Source organism: Mytilus californianus, unplaced genomic scaffold, assembly GCF_021869535.1.
Source record: "Mytilus californianus isolate M0D057914Y unplaced genomic scaffold, xbMytCali1.0.p SCAF_1, whole genome shotgun sequence".
NCBI lineage: Eukaryota > Metazoa > Mollusca > Bivalvia > Mytilida > Mytilidae > Mytilus > Mytilus californianus.
This window is the reverse complement of record NW_026262581.1, coordinates 51,897,929-51,920,393: the sequence shown is the minus strand read 5'-3', so window position 1 is coordinate 51,920,393 and position 22,465 is coordinate 51,897,929. Positions and strand designations below refer to the sequence as shown.

At 31.3% G+C, this 22,465-nt stretch overlaps 1 protein-coding gene across 6 annotated transcripts in view; it reads right to left on the bottom strand.

Annotated features, from left to right (window-relative positions):
- The window catches only part of LOC127721000 (hepatoma-derived growth factor-related protein 2-like), a 65,882-nt gene that overhangs the window by 14,424 nt on the left and 28,993 nt on the right, over positions 1-22,465 (bottom strand). For all 6 annotated transcript variants that reach the window (XM_052227715.1, XM_052227725.1, XM_052227727.1 and 3 more), the window contains 2 exons: positions 17,288-17,452; positions 3,783-3,855 (listed from right to left, as the gene is read on the bottom strand). In XM_052227715.1, coding sequence (XP_052083675.1) covers positions 3,783-3,855; positions 17,288-17,452 — 238 coding nt within the window. The remainder of the gene's footprint in view (positions 1-3,782; positions 3,856-17,287; positions 17,453-22,465) is intronic.

Here is a 22,465-nt window from a genome sequence, read left to right as displayed (position 1 = left end):
ATCAGAAGACTTTAAAAAATAATGGCAGTATTTATTCAAACATTGAGTGCTTAATCATCTTATCAATAATATTTTCTATCAAGTAGTCCATTTTATTTTGAATAGATCAAAAAGCTATCAGAAATGTCTAGCATTTGAACACAATTTACAGAATAAAGTATTCATGTGTCCCTTCATAAGCACATTAGTTCACACCTGGCTCTCTACAAAAATGAACTATTGGTTCTTTCAATCGATGTCCATATCTTTTTTACTTTTGCTCATGATATTGTCTTTTTTTATGTTTTCTTATTTTTTCCCCATCAATTTCACCTTATCACATATACTACCGACTACAGCTCTGAACCCAAAATAACGCAAACATTTTGTAGAAGAAAATATTGACTGGTAATTTAGACCATCAGGACTCACTAAGGACTCTGATAGACAGTCACAATTTGGTTAAAGTTTGCTTTAGAGAAGAGAGCACAATGACTTGATGATTTTAATATTGCCTTTAAAGCATGATAAGAGAAAGAGCATCATTTCAACTTCAAAAGAAAACAGAACTGATAAGTTTCAAGTGGTCACTAGAGAGAGAAAGCAGCTCTTTCAAAAGTCATTCCCCTTCAGTCATTCACTTCTGATAGTAACCAATTATTATGATCAAGCATAAGTAAAGGCGTCAGTCCATAAACATTGGAGATACCAAACCACTACTGACAATTCCACAGAGATGATTAAAAAAAAAAAAGTAATCAACAAACACAGACGAGGGTCGATCATATAACTCATATTTCATGGCAGTTCTTTTCATCAAGAAAAGGTGGTTAAAAAATTGTATATTTTATCACAAATATGAGTGTATGTTTTAGTAGGGAAAAAAAATTGCTTAGGATAGCTTCATAAAATAATTGTTTCTGGATCAGAGAAGAGACTCATGTTTGGTAAGCTGTTTACAACTAGCCTGCAGAGTGATGGCAAAAGCGGGTTTTTAAAGGAAAAAGGTGTTTAAAAGCTGGTTTCATGTTATAAATTAGTACAATACCAAATAAGGCTTGTTTCAATGATCTAGATGAAATTTAACATACATAAAATCAGCTGGATCACAGTTTTAAAATCAATCTTTTTCTTTTACAGAAAAACTTCATTCATATAAATAGGGATTTCAAATTAATGTACAAAAACTGTTATCGACATACCGGCTATGGATTCAAGACTTCCAAGTCCTATTATTGAACGACGTGGTAACATGTTTTTTCATTTCGTATATTAAACTTGTTAGTAACTTAGATTTTTCAATTTGGTAATGATGGATTAAATCTAAATCTTAAGTGGAATTAAACTACCAAAAACTAAGTATAAAGTTCTTAATAATCTTAATGTGTGTAGCTAATCTTTTATTTTTCCATCAAAATGAATAAACAAGGCTGTTTTTTAAGATGATTATTTTTTTAGTACATACATATAATGGTATCAAATGTATTTTTTCTGTAATGAGGTTCTTTTAAAGGAATTAAAGTATGTAAAGTTTTTAATCTGATGATAAAATCTAAACTTTACTGTAAGAACGATGCCATTTACACAAAAATGTGATACATGTACGCTTGTAAAATGAATCTCAAATATTTAATTTTCATATTTTCTGCACATAAATAAGCTTATTTCACTTTATTACCAGTAAAATTGAGAATGGAAATGGGGAATATGTCAAAGAGACAACAACCCGACCAAAGAGCAGACAACAGCCGAAGACCACCAATGGGTCTTCAATGCAGCGAGAAAATCCCACACCCAGAGGTGGTCCTCAGCTGGCCCCTTACTAAAATTGTGTGCTAGTTCAGTGAAAATGGACGTCACACTAAACTCCAAAACATATAAATGAATTAAAATCAAAAAACATACTAGACTAACAAAGGCCAGAGCTCTTGACTTGGGACAGGCGCAAAAATGCGGCAGGGTTAAACATGTTTTGTGAGATCTCAACCCTCCCCCTATACCTCTAGCAAATGTAGAATAAAGAAACACATAGCAATACGCACCGTAAAACTCAGTTTGAAAGAAGTCTGAGTCCAATGTCAGAATAGGTAACAAAAGAAACTAAGCAAAATGACAATGATACATAAATGAACAAAGGACTACTAGCAGTTACTGACATGCCAGCTCCAGACCTCAATTAAACTGATTGAAAGATTATGTCTTCATCATATGAAAATCAAGTACAATCCCTCCCGTTAGGGGTTTAGTATCATACCATCATAAAATATATGAGAAGAACATAACCCGTATCATGCCAACAACTGGTTTTAGAATAAATGTGTTTATTTTCGATGCAAAGACCCTATGAGTGAATCAATATTAATACCAAAATATGCAATCCTTAATGACTTGACAACAGTATCGTAACTATATCCTTTCCGAAGAAGTCTGTTTAAAGGTTTGGTTAGCTTTTGAGGTGAATGCTGACATTTTTGTGCTTTGTAAAGAATATTACCATAAAATATTGGATGTGAAATACCTGAACGCATAAGATGTCTGCATGTTGATTTATATTTACGAATGATGTCCTTGTACCAATGATAAAGTTTAGTAAATGTTTTGACTAGTTTGTGATATCGAAAACCCTGGTGTAATAATCTTTCAGTAATACAGGGATTTCATTCGTTGAAATCAAATACGTTGTTACATACACAAGCGAATCGAACAAGTTGAGATACTTTAGGTCTGCCCTTTTTTGGTTATACGGCTCCAGTGTATTTGTATTCTTAAAGACTGTAACAGCTTTTTGTTTGGAGCATAGGTTAACCCAGAAATATGCATCAAGAGCTGCAAAAAAATGTGTTTACTGTCTTTGATTCCACCTATCATGACACTTTGAGCCAGCTTTTGGCTCTTTGCAGCTCGGAGCTTTTCTGATAAAGGAAAGCCCAGAAATATTCACTGAAGGGTTCAAAAACAGTGTGTTAAATACTTTGATTACCCCTGATATGACACTTTGATCTAAGAGCAGCTCTGAGTCACTTTTAGCTCGAAGTTTTTCTGATAAAGTGAGGTCCAGAAATATCCACCAAATGGACTTTACTTTGATAACCTCTGTCATGACACTTTGAGCTCAACGATGTTGTGAGCCACTCTTAGCTCAAAGGTTTTCTGATAAAGGGAGGTCCAGAAGTATCCACCAAATGCTGCCAGAAAAACTGTGTTTATATAGATTTAACCTATCATTACGCCCAAACAAAGAAACACAATCATTATCTTGAGTTTTAGACACCTTAGCAAAAAGCACTCAAGGAAATATACCATCTAAATAAGCTCGATTAAATGCTTGCACATCATTTACACAGTATAATGACACTTATTTTATCATTGATTAGATTCAGTAGTGTAATTATAAGTCTGCCATAACATGATGAATTAGGCCTACATTGAGAATAAAAACCTATAAATCCAAACCATGTTATAATTAAGTGTTCTATAATAACAGCTTCTGTGTACACAGGGCTGTAAACCTAGAGTCGTAGGTATCTAAGTTCAAGACCTCACTCGACATAATAATTATTGAAATTAAATTAAACACCAATTGAGTCCACGGTAAATTCTATTTATAGAACAAATGTAAGGGCAGCATGTGTGTTTCGGTTTGTGAAGTCATTTTGTTTTTGTGATAGATGATATTTATGAAGACATTTCTTTAGAGAATAATTCCATACATCAACAATTATGTAACAATCTTACGACCGATTTTGCCATGAATATATTTCTTGTGGGACATGTCAATCAATGTAATGCCATAAAGTACAAACCTAATGACTTTTTACATTTTTCTTCCAAGGATGCTTGTAAATCACGTCTTTTTTTCTTTTCTTCTTCCTTTTTCTGTAAAGATTAGAAAAACAACAAACATAAAACAAGCATTATTTTTTCACTGACTTCTTAATATCTTTAACGGAAAGTCTCCAGAGAAAGAAGCTGTCTATAGGAAGATGTAATTTTGTACAAATGATATGCTATTTTCCTTCAGAGTCAAGTTTAATTCGTCTTCTCGATAATTACATAAGAAAGGATTAAATTTTTGGTAAAAAGACTAGTGCAACTTGACTAAGTAAGATAAAATATTTTCTTAAATTGATCAATGCAAGCAAGAGTGGGTGGCAAAAATCAATAGTCTGTTCATCTCTTAGGTCCCGTAGAAATTATATCCTTGACACATCTGTAAAGTGTTATAAAGAAAAAAATCCTTGAATGCAATATCTAATAATCATATTTTTTGAATAACTGACATTCCAGTTATGAAGATTCAGCATGTTATGCCAATCAAGGAGTTATAATATTGTATTGCCATGGCAATGTGTTCTTTATATGCAAACTTTAAAAAAAATATAATCAAGTTTATGTCTGTCATATCTGTTTCATCCACATTCGTTGCAATGAGTTTGATTTTTTGCATAGTAGGCAAACTATTATTATCCAGTGTGCATACATATAATTTTACATACAAAAAAAACTAAAAAACTAAGTATATATTATAACAATGAAAATATCAATTAAACAAAAAACTTTTGTCTCCCGACTTCAAACCAATGAAAGGACATGTGGAGTATTCCTCACTGAGACATAGACATATAGATAAATGAATAATTTTATTTCTGAAAATATTTAATCCAAAAAATAAATAAACAAAAAAATAAATATATAGCATGTTCAAATAGGTTACTGAAAAATTCTATTCAACAAAAAATTGTGCAGCTTTATATGGTTTTGGTTTGCTAAAACGAAATTTAATTTCAGAAAAAAATTCATATAGATTTTTTTAAAGTTCCTTCATTGAGCCTCAATCAATATTAATACCTTGAATGTTTGCGCTGTAATGGGAACGAACAGGTTTTGGGTCTTTTGTACAAAATAATACGTTTCTGCCTGATCGAGCTTGTCCAAACATAGACAATAGTCAAGATTACAAAAAGTAATAATCCTATTAGAATACACCACAATTTATAGCATTGGAGGTTTTGTTTCGATAATAACTCCACTCAAACAGATCAAAAGATAAAGTTATATGAATACCAATTTTCATTGTTCTACCGATCGGCCAGTCATAAATTGTACAAGAATGCATTCACCTGCATGGAATGTATTGTCTTTTTTGTTCGCATTATTTACATGATATACATGAAAAGTATGTCTTACAGTCTACTGATAGTCAAATAACAAGAGCATTTTTCCGTCTAAAAGTATTTAAAATATATTTATTTCAAACAAACTGAGCAAAAAAGAAAACAAAAATGAAATATCATGTGCCACTGACAGTATTGCAACAGTTCAGTTTTATATGGCACATGTAACAATGAACTTAAGAATTCATAATGTTTGCCTCAAAATTAAAACTAGCAGTCACACTGTTACAGCTATCCACATGCTCTTGAATTTAACCTGACCTGAGCTCTCCCTGAAAGGCAGATCACTTAATTTTTTGTCCAATTATTTCTCATGCTTGCATTCAGAAGTGTACAGTTAATCTGTTTGATTTTACCTGTGACATAAGCTTTTACCATTCAATCATGTCAATAGCAAGAAAAAAGAATCTTATATTTCTTTCTTTATTTTATTTTTCAAATAATTCTGGTGAGATTGTGAAAAATACAGACTAGTGCTGGCAAATCAGATAAATTTTTTTTATTGATTATCAGAATTCATTGGATATGTAAATATTATTTCTAATCTTAATATTTGTGATGTTTCTCTTTGATTTGATATATATGAGATTGACTTTTAAAAATGATAGAAACCACCCTCCTCCCTGATATATGACCAGAATCAAAATAAAAGTTCAAATTACTAAACTTCACTGTAATAGTTATACATCAATGCATCAAAATTTTCAATTATTTCATTAGTTTAAAAATTGATGGATAATATTAGCACTTTTAAGATTTCAAAGGTAGATAACCCATCCTCTGATATAGCTATAACAACTTAAGAACAATCAGTAAATCTGTTCTTCTTTTTTTACAATTTGCGTTTTTTGTTTGAGAAGTTATTTTATAAAAAAAGCTTCCCATCTAAATTTGTTTTTGAAGTTTCATGTTTGCTTCCCTTTAATGCTTTGGGCTATTGTTGTAGTTACTTAAAGGAAAAGTACAATTTATATAAACTGTTGTTTAGTACGACCAAAAACAACAATACCATGGCATTTTAGCAGTAAACTGAATTCAATTGTCAAGCTTTCATTGTTTATCTAATGGATTTATCTTCACCATGCTAAAATGTATTCAACAGTCTGTTTTGCGTAGAATTACGATTGATATAATTTCTAATATAATCAACGAACAAAAACTATTCAGACACCAAATAGGCAAGAGTAAATAACATTGCTGTTTCTTCCTGTGTCAGAAAAAAAATAATGAACGATTTTTGTTACAATTTAATTCTACGCTTGCTTTAGCCAAATTTATCATTGATTGGTAAATAAGTATTGAATTTGTTGCATCAAGCTTAAACCAATCAGCAAGATTTCATTATACCACGAGCAACAGCGATAAATTCTAAAGCTCGTACCTATTATGTATATAGATCACGATAGCTGGTTTGATACACTGGCGGAATTAGATTAGTGCTGATTGTTTGGCATCAAATCTCTAAGGTCTTTCCTTAATTAGAATATGGCTTGCATAGGGACTTCAACATTAATTATTCATTGTGCACTCAACAGTTTAAGAAAAATATTCTATCTCTCAGGGCTTTGATGCATAATTCATATAGGTAATTGAACAGGAGCATAGAGAATGACCTTCAGAATAAGTAAATGACATTCAATGTAGATTTTAAACGATATATACTGTACCGGTCAAAGGTTGTAGAAGATTACATCTGTATAACTTTCATTGATATTTACATACCGTATTTTGTTGTGTATAATACACACTTTTTTACCCCAAAAATGTAGTTGGTCGATTGGATGCGTATAATACATAACTATAGATGGTTTGAATAAGAATTTTTTGAATGTTACCTCATTATATATATTGGTTAATTAGTCATATTTTCAAACTTTTTTTCTCATGGCTGGGTTTTCTTACTGAGTTTGAGGTGAAGTGAGTTAATAACAATAGTCTGACTTTTCTAACTTCATTCCCTATTCATTAAACATGGTTCAAATGATGTACCTAGACCGGTTCATTGTTTCTTATTGATCTTGTTGATTTTCATTGATTGCATGTGGACAAGTAATGATCGCCATATTTTTTTATTGCATGTAGACAATCAATTCCTGTATAGTAATCCAAATGGTGTTTTTGTGGTTCTACTTCTTATATATAAGAAATCAACAACATTATATATCTCTTATTATGAGAATCAAGAGAAAATAGCTGCATAAACATAATTCACTTTGATACCTGATAATTTTCCTGTTTAATTAATAAACAATTTTTTTCCCCAGGCCTCCTCAACCAATAAAAACTGACTGCCACAAAATAGCACAAGAGTGCTGAAAGTGGCGTTAAACACCAATCAATCAATTTTCCTGTTAAGTTTAGGATGACAAACTTAGACCTAAATTAAGCTTCTGTTTATTTGTTTGATAGGGTTAAGGTGCAATCCTTTAGTTTCATGGAGGTCAGTATAATTGTTAAGAGAAACCAAATTGCAGGGGGTCAACATGTCTGATATTTGGCAAGTACCTAAATACTGATTAATCAAGTGCACCCTCTCATTTCTACAACACCTTTTGTAATAGTGATAAGTGATATAGGTAAGCTTTGACCAACTTTTTATATACATATGACCATTAAGTCTGAATTTCTGATTGCATTAAAACTAGGCCAAAAAAATACGAACAAAAATTGAATAAAGTTCAGTAACCTTTCACCAGATATCACTTTATCACCTTGATTGATCTGTTAGGAAAATATAAACTCACTAAAAATAAAAAGATAAAAAAAAATAGATTGTCCATATATTGATAATAAATTACTTTCAAAGGTTGAGCCTGTTGAAATCTTGTCAGTTAATAAATATCTTTAGGAAGTTAAATGCATGCAAGCCTACAGAATCATTGATTTTTTTCTGTCCACAGATTCCATTCTGTCCTACCTGTAATTGATCTTCTGCAGTCAACCATAAATGTTAGATCACTTTTATTGGTTATAGATTAGAAAATGTCTTTTAATTGCAAAAACTTCCAGTCTAAAGCAGCATGCAAATATTAAATTCAAAATAGGAAAACAGGATTTTTCAATCATGCTGAAAGGGAAAAAAATTCCATCTTTAGCTTGTTTTCAATGATCAAAAATCTTCTCTGTTCGTATAATCACAAAAATTTGATTTTCCGACTCAGCCTTCTCCCACATCAGTTTCTACTTTAAATTGATTTCTCTACTGTCACTGTATTTGTTCTTTTAAGTGTTAATTCACAGATTTAATAGAGAGCAGAGCAATGGAATGATATAATGTTTCAACTTTATCCCTTCACTGTAAGACACATTGCAATAATGGGCCTCGTAATAAAATTTATGTTAACTAGTACATTTTTCATTTGTGATTAACTTTTAAGAGCAAAAACACCATCAACGAAGAACCTTTTCAGTATGCAGTTGATTTATTTTGTATCTTGGATAGAGACATCAAAAGCATTAAAGATTCTTAAGATCACAATGTATCGGATAGAAATTACCAAATTGCTTTCCACATGCAAAATTAAATCAGAAAATCACATTAAAGAAAAAGACAGAAATGGAAATGATAAGTACAATTTATTGTACTAAGAAACAAGGTGCACAAAAGAGAGTTGAATCTGCAAAGGAAATTATGTTGCATTGGCAATTTGCACATTGGAAATTGTTGCTTTGAATTTGAACATGAAGAGTTTCACTGAGGACTCATGTCCTGCACATCAGAAACATGAAGGTACTTGTCAAATGTGGAAACTGTAAACAATCTGTAAACACAGAAATATGTTTGCCTGTCACAAACTATAATAATCAAAAGCCATAATATTGTTTGAACCTAAAAGTTACACACATGATGCTTATAATTCAATTAATTCAAAATTGTCAAGGTGGGAATGGACCCTACCTCTTTTTTTTTTTATCTGAGATACAATGCTGGTTACATTAAGTTCAACTGTGTATTTTATTTTTTGACATCCCCAACACTGGAAACAGCATGCCTAAGTCTCACTTCTACATCTTGTGTTGCAGCAAGAAAAAGTGCATCATTCTGTTGTCTTCAATGGCTTTTACAATCAAAGCCCAGTCAAACTTATCATAAAGACTTCAACTTTTTATAACTAGAATTATCTCAGCTTATGTCTAACTTGATGTATCACAGTTAAAGGCAGAAAGTACTAAAATCTCATATATTCTGATCACAAGTTAAGAACTTTTTTCAGTGAGGGGAAAAAAAATCAGACAAATGTAAAATATTTGTATTCTGCTTCTTTGAAAATAGTTTAAAACACATTTGCAAATGGCAGTCAATTCATTAAATTATGTATAAATTCCAATTCCTTTCAAACTTGAAATTAGCAATTGATTTCTTCCAACATTTGATTGTAATATAATGTTTTCTCAGGGCCCTATAACATATTTACTGTAGAATGAATAGAACAGCACCAAATTTGTCTGTCAATAAAAACCCAATTATATAATTATCTGACAAAATTTGTAAATACACATATATCTAATTAAATTCAAAGAACCAAGGCAATTTACAGGACCAATAATTGCTGTAAAGTAATATGAACTGCTTTTGAAAACAACAATAGGAAATTTATAGTTGTATGATCAATATTTCCGTGAAAATATAACATAACAGGGAAGAAAATTACCTTGATAATATTTCTTTTATTTGAGCCTAACTATTTTGTTTGAACTTAATATCTAAAATGTACAAGGGGTTGTAATGCCATAGAGGTCTAAGCAATCAAAATTTCATTTCAGTCTGTGTTTTTGTTAAGGAATAAGTAGGATAAACATTAACAAGAGGCGCACATAAGAATTTCATGGTGCTGTATACCGGAAGCCAACAGTCATATTATGAGACAAACATCTTATTTTTGTATCTAAATACCCATACATAAAAATGATATCAGGAATTACCAAAAATATAAGACAATACACATAAAAACAGATCAAACAAACCATCAACAGCCAACTCCTCCAAGAAAACAGACATACAAACATAGACAAACAACATGTCCAAATAGTCTGATTTGGTGCAGGCACAAAATGTGGAAGGGATATACCAGTTTTACGTGAGCAAAAACCTCCACTGCAAACAATTCTTCTATCAAAAATCAAATCATCAACATCGGAATCTAGAGAAATTTTTCGAACAGAATTCTGCATAAATGAATATTAGCAATCTAAACCCAGTTCGTCACGATATTCATAAAATTCATCTGAAGCTGTCATCTTCTACATAACGGACAAATTACTGTATAATAATAGTCTGAACATTCAATAGCTGTTCCCCATTGTCTATAATCGATAGAAAATGAATTAAATTTGCAATGGATAATTAAAGAAAGATTGACAAAAGTATCAAATGGTAATTTAATGATCATGTGTGACACAAATAGGAAACTTTATGGCGCAAAATATCACATTTCAATGGCAGTGGATGACCAGACATTTCTTATGGTGTCCTCACTTAATTATTTCTTTGGAAAACAGGGTTTCTGGTAGGATGGTCTGGTAGTAAAATACAAAGTAGTCAAATCTGCTATAAAGGCCAACTTTATTTTTCAAACAACCTATCTTGTCAGAAGTTCAGCCAGTAAAATACAAATTAGTCAAAGCTGCTATAAAGGTCAGCAATGGTAAGCTAAAACCTATCCCGTCAGATGCTTAACAAGTAAAATACAAAATACTGTCCAAGCTTCTTTAAAGGTCACCTGACTATTAAGCTAAATCCTATCTTGTCAGGTCACAGGCTCTTCTTGTCCCTTTGTAATAATAAGACCTATGCATTTTAACCCTCAGTTCAAAGGTCACCTCTTTTATAAAATTTATTTTTGTTTACAGGTTCGACTGAAGCAATTTACATAAAAGAAGTCTTTTCAAATAGAAATTGTACAAACATAAATAAAATGAACAACTAAAGATACATCTGTGCAACTGAAAAACTAGAATATTGAGTGGCTAAATAGCCCAAAATGCTGGTTAAGTTACCTTCAGTCATATAGTCCTTCAAACAACTACCATGGCAAGCAAATGTTTGAGTGGACTTTTTTTTAAACCAAAATTTGATACAGAATCTGCATGCTGTTCTCTGTTGTTAAGTCATTTCTAGAAAACTGATTTCAAATGGTGCTAGAAGTAAATAAATCTATCCACCAAATGAAGTCAGGGTTCTAAATCTGTACTGTGTGTTACAAAAAGATTTCCAGTCAGTTAATCCCTTTCCAATTCTGCAGAAACCATTCTGGAAGCCAAGGATGATATAAAAATAAGAAGATGTGGTATGATTGAGACAACTCTCCACTAGTGACCAAATGATGTAGAATGTTAGCAACTATAGGTCACCATACGGCCTTTAACAATGAGCAAACCCCATACCGCATAGCAAGCTATAAAAGCTTGTATATATGATGTATATATACCACATATGGTATATCAGAAACAATATCAAACCTATAAAATTTGACATGATTGGTTCAATAACCTTCATCCCAACCCTCCAATGGGGCCTCCATTATGCCTGCAAAAAACCTTGCATCATAAAAATCTTGACCAAAATAAACATCTAGAGGTCTACAAAAATGGAGACATGCTCATAGTCTATGGTAACTTAATATCTTGAGTAAAGACAAGATTGAAAAAACTGCTAACAGAGCCAACCTGAAACCTTTGACCAAATATTACTACTGACAAATAATAAACTGTAAGCATGTGGAGAGATAAGTCTCTCTCGTATCATATTCTTCAACAATTGTTGAAGCTGCAGCCACCACAGAAACCCAAGTCTCATCGAAGGAAAAAAAAAACCAGAGAGACAAGGACAACACTCATGACATTTCAAACAGAGTATTCAGTGAACTCTTTTTCAAATGGGCTACTCCCTGTATAACGACATTCAAAATATTTGAGTTTTGATTTCCTTATAATTCAATACCTAACTCAACAATAAAGACGACATTCCTCCTGCTGAAAGGATGGCAATAAAACCTACTACTGGAAAAAAAAAAAACAGAAACATTACAAACTAAGGAGGACCCAAGAGTGTATTAAATCTGATCTGGTCTAAATGAAATGGGTAAATCAGCTTACTTCTGTCACTGAGTATATTTTTGCTTATGTATGTGAATCAGGGCTACTACACATGTTACATGTAACTCTGAAGAAGCCCAACTGGCAAATACAATCAAACATTTCAGACCAAACACCAAATTTGGAATGTATACTTGTAGATTACGGTATTGTAACTTATTTTCAATCCATCCAGTCTTCAATTTAAAGTGACCTCCAAAAAGACAATCCAAACATAAACCTCTTAACAAAATCATCAAATAGCCTACTGTATTTACTGAAAATGACAGCAAAGACCTACAAATGCCAGAAAACAGTGTTAACTTTAGGCAACATAGTTAATTTCCTTGTCAAAAAAACTTCTTATTTCAGTCTGCTGACAGAACAAACAAGTGATAACATCATATCTCGGTAAAAAAATGACCTTGACCGTGAAACAAACCTTACAATTGCATCATTTAATTATGGCTTTATCCAGTAATCATATTGCATTAACCACAGAAATAAGACTCGGTAAACTTGCCGATGTATTAAATAACTGCAGCAGCTGGTACAAAGCCCATCCGCAATCTGTTTGCTGCTGTTATTCTAATCAATGGAATATATCTTTATCTCGACAGAAGATATAGATTGATGCTAAATATGGCAGACCATATTAGCTTTACTTGAGACCGGTCAAAGGCAAAAAGGATAAAAATCCACATGGTATATTTATAAAAGTTATAAAGCTACATTAGGAAACTCATCCTATATCATAGAAAAAACATAATATTCCATTTTCAAATTTAATTATTAAAATTTTTTTTTTAAATCCCCTCAAAATTTCCTTGAAAATAAATTAAAATCAAGCATTGAAAAATAAACAATACTGTGTAAATGTCAATGAGACAGACACCCAACACAACATAAGGACCAAATAGGAGCATTTTCAAAATTTTGTGACCCAATTCAATAGAAACAAAGCATCTGTAAAAAAAATCTGTAATATTAACAGGTACTAAGTAATTTAAGTTTTAATTGTAGATTATACTTTTAAGATCATTCTTTATTTCTCAGTAGAAGATTGCATTACCTCCACATAACTATCAGTTCTTAGCTACTAGCATAGGTTTTAAACCTTTAGATTTCATACTTGGCAAATTTCTTAAGACAAAATCAAAATGGATATAAAAAAAATTGTCTCGACTTTTATTAAACAAGTACTATAGTCTAACAAATCTAAAGTCTAAAATTTTTTTGCTTACAATTAAAGTTATAAATAAAAATTATTTCAAGTTAACATTCTTGTCATGCGATGATTAGAAATGATTAAAATTGATGTTAATTCCAACAATTATATTCTTTGACAAAAAGATCAAATGCATGCGTTTAAGGAAACCACAAAACTGTAATATCATGCCAATTTAATGACGAAAAGCTTTCAAGAAACATCAAAATACAAACGTTCACCTACCTGTGGCTCTCCACGATTCCTTGTCATTCTGAGATCTGTTTAATAACCCAGTAATCAATAGTTAAACTTCTCCAATACTCTACGTCCTTAGAGAATCAACAATATCGTACTTTCATATCAAGCTAAATAATGCGATACATTGGAAACCATCAACCAATGTGCTAAATGACACAGCATAACAATGTTGGGTTTGACGAGTTTATTGAAAAAGACAGCAATAAAATATTCAGGATGAAATCCCCAGATGCATGGCGGTATTTCAATTGACTGGAGTCGAAATGAAAAGAAATGTGAATTTCAAGTGTTCTGACTCTGGCTGGTTTTTATTTCGAGTCCTCGTGTATTCAACACGGATAATGGATCAATGGCACAATATCAGATCAATTGAATGTTTTAGATCATTCTCACCATTCAACAGTTATCCCCTACTGGCGATAATCATAGAAAATTGGAAATCATCAATTCCCTGCTTTAGCTTTATTTCCACTACTTTATATCTCAACATTTTGAAATTTCCGGAAGTGCCTTAACACATAATTTAGAATTTCCTAGTATCGCTTATCTTATAAAGTTTTAAAGGCTTACTGCAAAGCTTCTCTTATGTATTCATGATAATTTTTTTCTTTTACATAAATTTGATGATCGTTTAAAATTTCATGCATAATTATGCTAATCTTTATTCTTAACGGATTTTTCTCACAAAAAATAATTCAAACGTTATTTTTGCTGTAATTTTCTTATCAAGATACATACATCCAAGATTAAATTTATTCAACTCAAATAAAATGTAGCTTGTTTAATCTTTTGTACCATGACATTATATTCAATTGTTTCCATTGTGTAACATGAATGATTCTTAAACAAATATTTGGACAAAAGGCAGTTTGATGTACCGATTACAACAATCTACCTTAATACCAACTTCAATGAGAAATTAAATAACACGTTGAACAGAATTCAGTGGGTGGAGGAGCATGAATGCAAAACAATTAAATAAATGATACCCAGACGAGGAAATAATCTTAAATTTGCCCGTCCATTCAAGTTAGAGAATCGCAGACTGCCTAATGATTGTTGGTGATTTATTTTCTGGGGTCAACTTATGTTATTTACATGTCCATTCTAGTACCGGCAGATTATAGAAGATGCTACAATTAAGTAAAGAATGATGCAGAAGACTGGTTTTTATAGATAGAGAAAAACCAAAGATCAATATATGTATCGATTCGTTAAAATGACCTAGAAGTATGCCACAAAACGATCTGTTTTCCCTGATAAAATGTAATGTAAAGAAAGAGAATGTTTATTGGAACAATCAAATCTAATTTTCTTCCCCAAAAATACCATTACTAAAAAGTGATGAATCTGAAAATTGACAACTGCATTAACCCAATCACTGTGATCTATTTACATAGAAAAAGATGGAAGGTCGGAAATATTTTATACTATGAAGATATACATGAGAGAGATGAATACATTCCATATACCGTATACAGTATTGTATTGATCTTGGAATGTAACCATCTGTAATGTTATCCATAAATAGAAATGCAGTAATCCTAATAAGAAAATTAATGACCAGTTTTATGTAGTTGATTCTAATGCAACTTGCAACAAATGAAATACAATAGGAAACTGTAAACAATGCAAATCTACAAAATTATTATCTAAGTGATATCTAGCCCAAAAAGTCTGAACTGTGGTTATTCATCATAGCTAGAAAGTTAATATTGGTAATGTATATGAATCTGTGAAAAATTAAATAATATTTGTGTCCAGGTTATTTTTCACAATGTCTACAATCTTTAGCTATCAAGTAACCTTATTTAATCGCTACTGTCCAACAGAGGAAACTGACAAGCTTGCATTCCTGAAATTTTGAAAGTGAGGCTAACTACAAGATGTCAACAATAATGAATGAAATTGAAGCCATGCAAAAAAAGATAAGACTTAAATGAAACCCTATCATATGTAATACAATGATGATATTGACATAAATATTGTTCACAACAGACGAAACAGGAAACAAAGAACTGCAGAAGATCTGTCAAACTCCAGGAGCACTGATTTCAAATGGTGCTAGACAAATTTTCTCCTTAAAATCTATTCACCACTTGAGACCAGAATCCTAAAGGACACTTATTTAAAACAACACAGAAACAAAAGAAGAATGTTAATAAACTGCTTCATCAAGGACATGATGATGAAGTGGGTTAAATATCTAACCTTAAAAGCAAATAGCAAATACATCTTGGTTTGTTAACTGGGGCATTTCAATCTATGGTGGCAGGCTCCAACTTAAAGAGATAAAAGCATTTCAAAAAGCAACACTCAAAAGGTTACTGAATGACCAACTGCTAGATTTGAAAATTTTAATCTGACAACAACAGGCGTTCTCAAGATCAATGCACAATAAAAACCTCAAGTCAATATATAAGAAATACCTGTCACCACATAAGTTTTTCTTGTAACCATATCTGTAGTCCTTGAACTAGATATAGTCGTTTCCATAACTGGTTTTGATATAAGACAATTACATAATTAAATTTCTAACCGTTCTAATCAGACATCCATACAATTTGAGAATTACTGTAAAGAAATCAAATAAAGTGTCAGGCTATAGATCTAGATCATCAACGAGGTTTTACAATCATAACTATATATTGCTCTGAATAGGTTAACCACAGAACCAACAGTTTTGCTTGGAGTCCTAGCTCTATAATACATAATTACGTTTACACTACTGAAGATTAACCTTGTATCTATAGCAGATGTAATGGTAAATTGTTGAAAAATATCAATACCAATCAGCGCATCAGTTAGTCACTTTACAATTCACACAATCTTTGTACATGTAAAACAATCTGAGAATTTATCATACCACTTTAAGCACTGGAGAAAAAAAAATGTCAATCTCTTAAATAGATGACATCATTTTCATCTGAAATTTAATTTTCTCCCCGTATTTTTAATTCTTTACTGAAATAAAACGCTAAATGTGATTTAAAGCATTTCTCCCAATTGATTTGGAGGAGACAACAGCAACACATTCAAGACTTGGCAAACAGTTTTCTACAAATGATTACGGCGAAATCAAATTTACTAATAAATATGAAGTTGAAATCTATTTCCATTGCACTATCTAAAGTGAAATCTATAAAGGATAAAAGCTAACACACAAAACAATTTTATGCCATTGTTAGAGTTCATTCCTATAAAATACTTAAAAGTCAAAATTAATCCACAAGAGAAAAATTTTCCTTTATGGAAATATTTCATATCAGATACCAGATTTTAATACTTTTAGCTCCCTTATAATCAGCGATCATATCTAAGCTTGCATGACAACTAGAATGTATTATCGTGTAAATACAAGGTGTAAAAATAAAAAAAAATTTATGGGTCACAAAATCAGTTCTAGATATAACAAAATAAACATATTAGTTTCCATTTATATCACAACAGCAACAAGACATATAGGAAGACAAAATCCTTACAACAATGGCAAAGGGAGATAATTTGAGTGCCCTCCCTTTCTTATAATTATTTAGAGTACCAAGAATTTAAATCGTTCAACAAATTAGGAGTATTTAAAAAAAAAAAATACCTGTTGTAATTCTTGCTGTTGTTGAGCTCTTCTTTGCTCGATTAATGTGTCTTGTCTGCGTATTAATTCTTGCTGTAGTCCAATTTTGCGTTTCAACTGTTCATAATCATCTTGTCTTACTTCTGACTTGGCTTGGTCCCATTTTTGTGACAAGTCTTCATATTTCTATAAAAAAAACAAAAACATAAGTAAATATTAAAGAATCAAGCTTGAAATGTGAATAATGAAACAAGATCAGTCAGAAAACTAATAGCACAGTTTTTAACCCTAATCTTCCATAGTCAAGCAAATAAATTATTTAAGTATTTAGTCAACAATTTGAAACCTCAATCTAATTGCATCATATTCTAAACATTACAATAAGCACCACTAATTGTAGATAAATATGACAACTGCATTAATGCAGTCTAAATATAGCACTGAAAATATTCTGATTTTCTTTATAGCAATAAAAGAACATAATGAAGCTAAAAATACGTGTACATAATATGAAATAATAATCATATTTTGTAAAAATCTTTTTGAAATTTCAAAAAGGAAAGTAGTGACCTTAAATAGAATATAGCATAAAATCCAAACCCACCGTACACTGTACCAATCAGATATAATACCAAACATGACTTTTACAAATGATTAATTTTGACCAACTCCATCTGTCCGACACTGTTGATCATAAGAATGTGATAGTTTATACAACGATGAGGTAGTTACTATATAAACACACATAGTAGTACTGAAACCTTGGATGTATTGGGAAAATTGATAAATTATTCATACATGTGTAAATTACCATTTTTAATACAGAAATATAGTCCAGATCAATACACTCACCTACAAGATTCTGTTTCTTGTTAAAACTCATTTGACTTATAAAAATGTAACAATTTAACATTAGAACAAAAAAACTTATCAAAGGATTAACATGCAGAATGCATTAAAAATGTTTTTGTTGCAATCCAAATCAGGCAACACAGATTTAAAACAAATAGTCAATTACGTTTGCAATAGTGATACAACTGCAAATATTTACAACTTAAAAATAACATTGATGAACCCCTCATGCATCTAAAAAAATTTATTGCTGCATTTCATTTGACACCACAGATTCAAAATAAAGACTTTGTTGCCCGCCATCTCCAAATAATATCACCAGAAAAGGGCAAAGTCCATGCTTTGGTTTGGAAATTTCCAGCCATCACATCTATCCTGTGCTCTTATTCCAAGTAAGTGTTAGTAACATCATTATACAAGTTATTCATAACCTATGCTTTATACAGTTAAGAAACCAATATTGAATATACTGCGGCCTTTGCTAAAGATTATCGATAAATGTACATATATACATACAAAACCATCATGAGAATTTTCCGTGTTAATGAATTCTGGTGTTGGACAGAACAACATGTACAGTTGGATTGCAGTCAGGTCACAGTTGTGAGGAATATTGAATTAGAAACTTAGATCTTTCTGATTCAATTGGGATCAATGATGATGATCATAATAGTGGATTTATATTATTTCAAGATTATTCAGTTGATATTAGACACAATGAAACAATTTTAGTAGGAACAAGGCATGGAAATAAGGTTTCTTCTTTGTAAAATTTCATGAGAGTAGAAAAAATAGTTTGAAGTACTGTTTTCCCAAATTGTCGTAAAATGTTACTTAAGGGATTGCTCTTTAGTATTTCACCAAGTATAAAGGAATAAGTATAACTTGCCTTATTTCTAATCCACTATAAATTAATAAGTTTAAACTACCGTTAATTCAGACATTTTCCTATGTTTTTTTTATTATTGTTAATTGAGCATTGTGTTGATTGTCCAACAATCGCAATAATAAATTTCATCCCAAACATGCATGAAATATTTGCCACTGGACATATTTAACAACGAACAATCAACCAACTAATAATAAATGCAAGCAAAATTTCTGAATTCCCAGCACTAGAATCCAAAAATGGCATCATCAATATGAGTATAAAAAAAGGAGAAGTGGAATAATACGTCAATGAGTTAGGAACATCAATAAGACAGCAATAACGTCTATTTTGGATTTCAAAAAGAATGAAATTTCATATCAGTTAAAACTATGGTACGACATCAATGCATTCAAAACAATCACTTAAGGGCAATAAAAAGTCTTTCCATTTATTTTTGTGCCAAAAACATATCTATAAGGTAATCAGATATGATGTAAGATCTACTATGGGAAAACATCAAAGATCATTGTTCTGGTCTGTATTCTCACAAGACCTATTATCAAGTTATATTTTTTTGATGTTTAATTCATTTCAATTTAATAAATGATAATTTGAGAAGTCATAAAAGTATTATGTATACCTTCAAGTATAACAAGAGTGAAAAAAAATCAAAATGCTTTTCACAAAGTAAAACATTTCAGGAAATCACTAAGGAATTCACACGGATTTTTCCAATTTCTGTCATGTTCTGTTGTTTAAAAAGGTTGAACAGCAAGACTTCCATTTGAACCAACCCACACCCACCCCCTTGAAGCATGCCTATGCAGGTACTTACAGAGGGAGTTTGAAGGAAAGTCTAAATAATTTAAAAGATTCTATCTACTGCAGGACAATCACTTAATCATTAAGAAAAGTTCACTTTTTGTTAAAGGTCTCCCCTCCCCCTTTAAAAAAAGAAAATTCCTGAATTATTGCAGGTAAATAAAAATCAGCTATTATCTTAGAATTACATCACTGAATAGCAGAAGGCTTGAAGGCTAAAAGAAATCTTAGAGAAAGTTTTACTTTTGTGTATAGACCTCCCCTCCCCCCTTTTTTTAAAGCCCTGGATAATTTCTGATAAACAAATCTTATTTTCTCTTTGATTACATAAGTGGACAACAGATGGACAGTACTTAAGGCTTGATGACATATGTACAAGAAATCTCAGGTAATATTAACACCTGAACAACTATATAATTATGTCATTATCACTTTACTGATATACCTGGCCTTGGGGTTTATAACATATGGATCACCATATCTGCCATAATTATACATGGTTTACAATATAGTGTGAACAAATGGTATGCATAGTTAAATTCAATCTTCTATAGTTGTTAAATTTGTACTCTTTTAAACATGTCACAATCAATGAATGTCATGTTGGAGACTAATTGTTCAACTTACAAACTTAATATAGTGAAAATTAAATGCATAAAATGCAAAAAAAAAATTGCATCAAAATTATACTTTGTACTTTGTCATTTCCTTTATGATACAGAAGGTCTGTATGGGGGTTTAAAAAATGTAAAATGATTTTCATTATCATGCTTATTTGCTTGTCTAAAGTAGGGCCTAAAATTACTGGAATGAAATTATTCGAAGGTCATCTTCTTTGAAATAATATGTCTGGAATTCTCAACCCCCCCCTTTTTTTTTTTTTATCTTTCATTGAAATTGAAGCAGCAATTTTTTTTCAACTTTCCAAACATTGAAAAAGTAAAACAGTAAATAGTCCATTTTCACGAGATTTGTTAAAAGAAAACAGTGTGCTACTAAGCTTTCTTATTCAGATTTAAAAAACCTCTAGTTAGAAGCATCAGGTTTTATTGCCTCAAGTTCAATAAAGAACCACATAAGCTATCATATAATTTCAATCGACTTTTGGTTAAGTAAGTCATCTTCTAATTATCTAACAACTAATAAAACAGGTTATGATAAAAAGGTTTATTCCTTAAGGGTTACAGAGAGTATTAATCATTCACACCTTCTACCATAATTATGTACTTTAAAAATTCAACATCAAAAGGATTATTTATTTCCCTTGAATCAGTTATAAGTCAACAAATTTCCCTGGCCTGCAATTCTATCTTTTACATATTTCATGCAAGTGAAATACAACAATGATGATATTGACATTCAATTAATCTAGCCATATGAGAAGAAAACAATCTGTCTCTATGCTAGTGTTAATTTTCCAATTATGGTGTAGGTGTTTGTTGACCAATGGAGGCAATATCATTTGAAAACTCATATATCTCCTTACAGCTGTTTAGATTATTATCAATGCTTCAAAAAATATACTACAGCTTATTTTGCAGCTATAAAAGACGGTTATTTTATATCAGAAATAGACACACAAAAAAAATACCAGTAGTGAATAAGGTATAAGTGAAAACTTGACATATACTTAAAAAAAAAGAAAAAAATGGAGAATGTGTCTATGGGCCACAGTTGCCCCCGCTTGTAAAAACGCATGAGTGAACTTCCACATACAGATGCAGGATTCACGTAGTTAAGACCGTTTTGTGATTAAAAGCATAAGTTTCATAACATTTGGTTGAGGTAAAGTAAAGTTAGAGAACAGAATTGAGATTAAGCCATTTTTATGTTTATAAAGAGGCATAACTCATGAACAGTAAAAATGGCACCACACAATTTTGAACCTGATCTGTGTTTTGTGGTAATAAGCATTGTGTATGAGTCATACCATTTGGTCTAGGCAAACTAAAGTAAGAGAGAGGAAACGACAGATTTAGCAATTTTTCCATTTATAATGGGCATAACTCATGATCAGTAAAAGTGATGCCACCCAATTTCGATTTTGATCTGTGTTTTGTGGTAATATGCATTGTGTATAAGTTTTATAACATTTGGATGAGGCAAACTAAAGTTAGGGAACGGAAACGGAAACTTTTTAGCAACTTTTATATTTATAAAGGGGCATAACTCATGAATGGTAAAAGTGCTGCCACACAATTTCAAACTTGATCTGTGTTTTGTGGTAATATGCATTGTGTATAAGTTTTACAATATTTGGTTGAGGCAAACTAAAGTTAGGGAACGGAAACCAATTTTGGGGACGTTCGGGACGAACAGATGGGACAGGCGGACAGATGGGACGGATGGACATGGGTAACACTTAATGCTCCCTCTGCTACGGAGGGGGCATACAAAAAAAAAATGGCATTGTGCATGCAAGTTCATTAAGTCACCTTAAACAAATATAATTACTTTGCTCTGGCCTTTTTATTTTAATAAAGATAAACTGTTTGCCAAAACCAAAGACAGAATTTAAAGACAGTCTAATTACTTGTGCTTAATAGCCTAGTAACAGTCATTATGTTGTATTGTATATATTGTGGTTTAAATGTCATTGTAACCTTTCATAAATCCATTAATCTTCAACTTTTTTCACAGCAAAAACTAGGCAT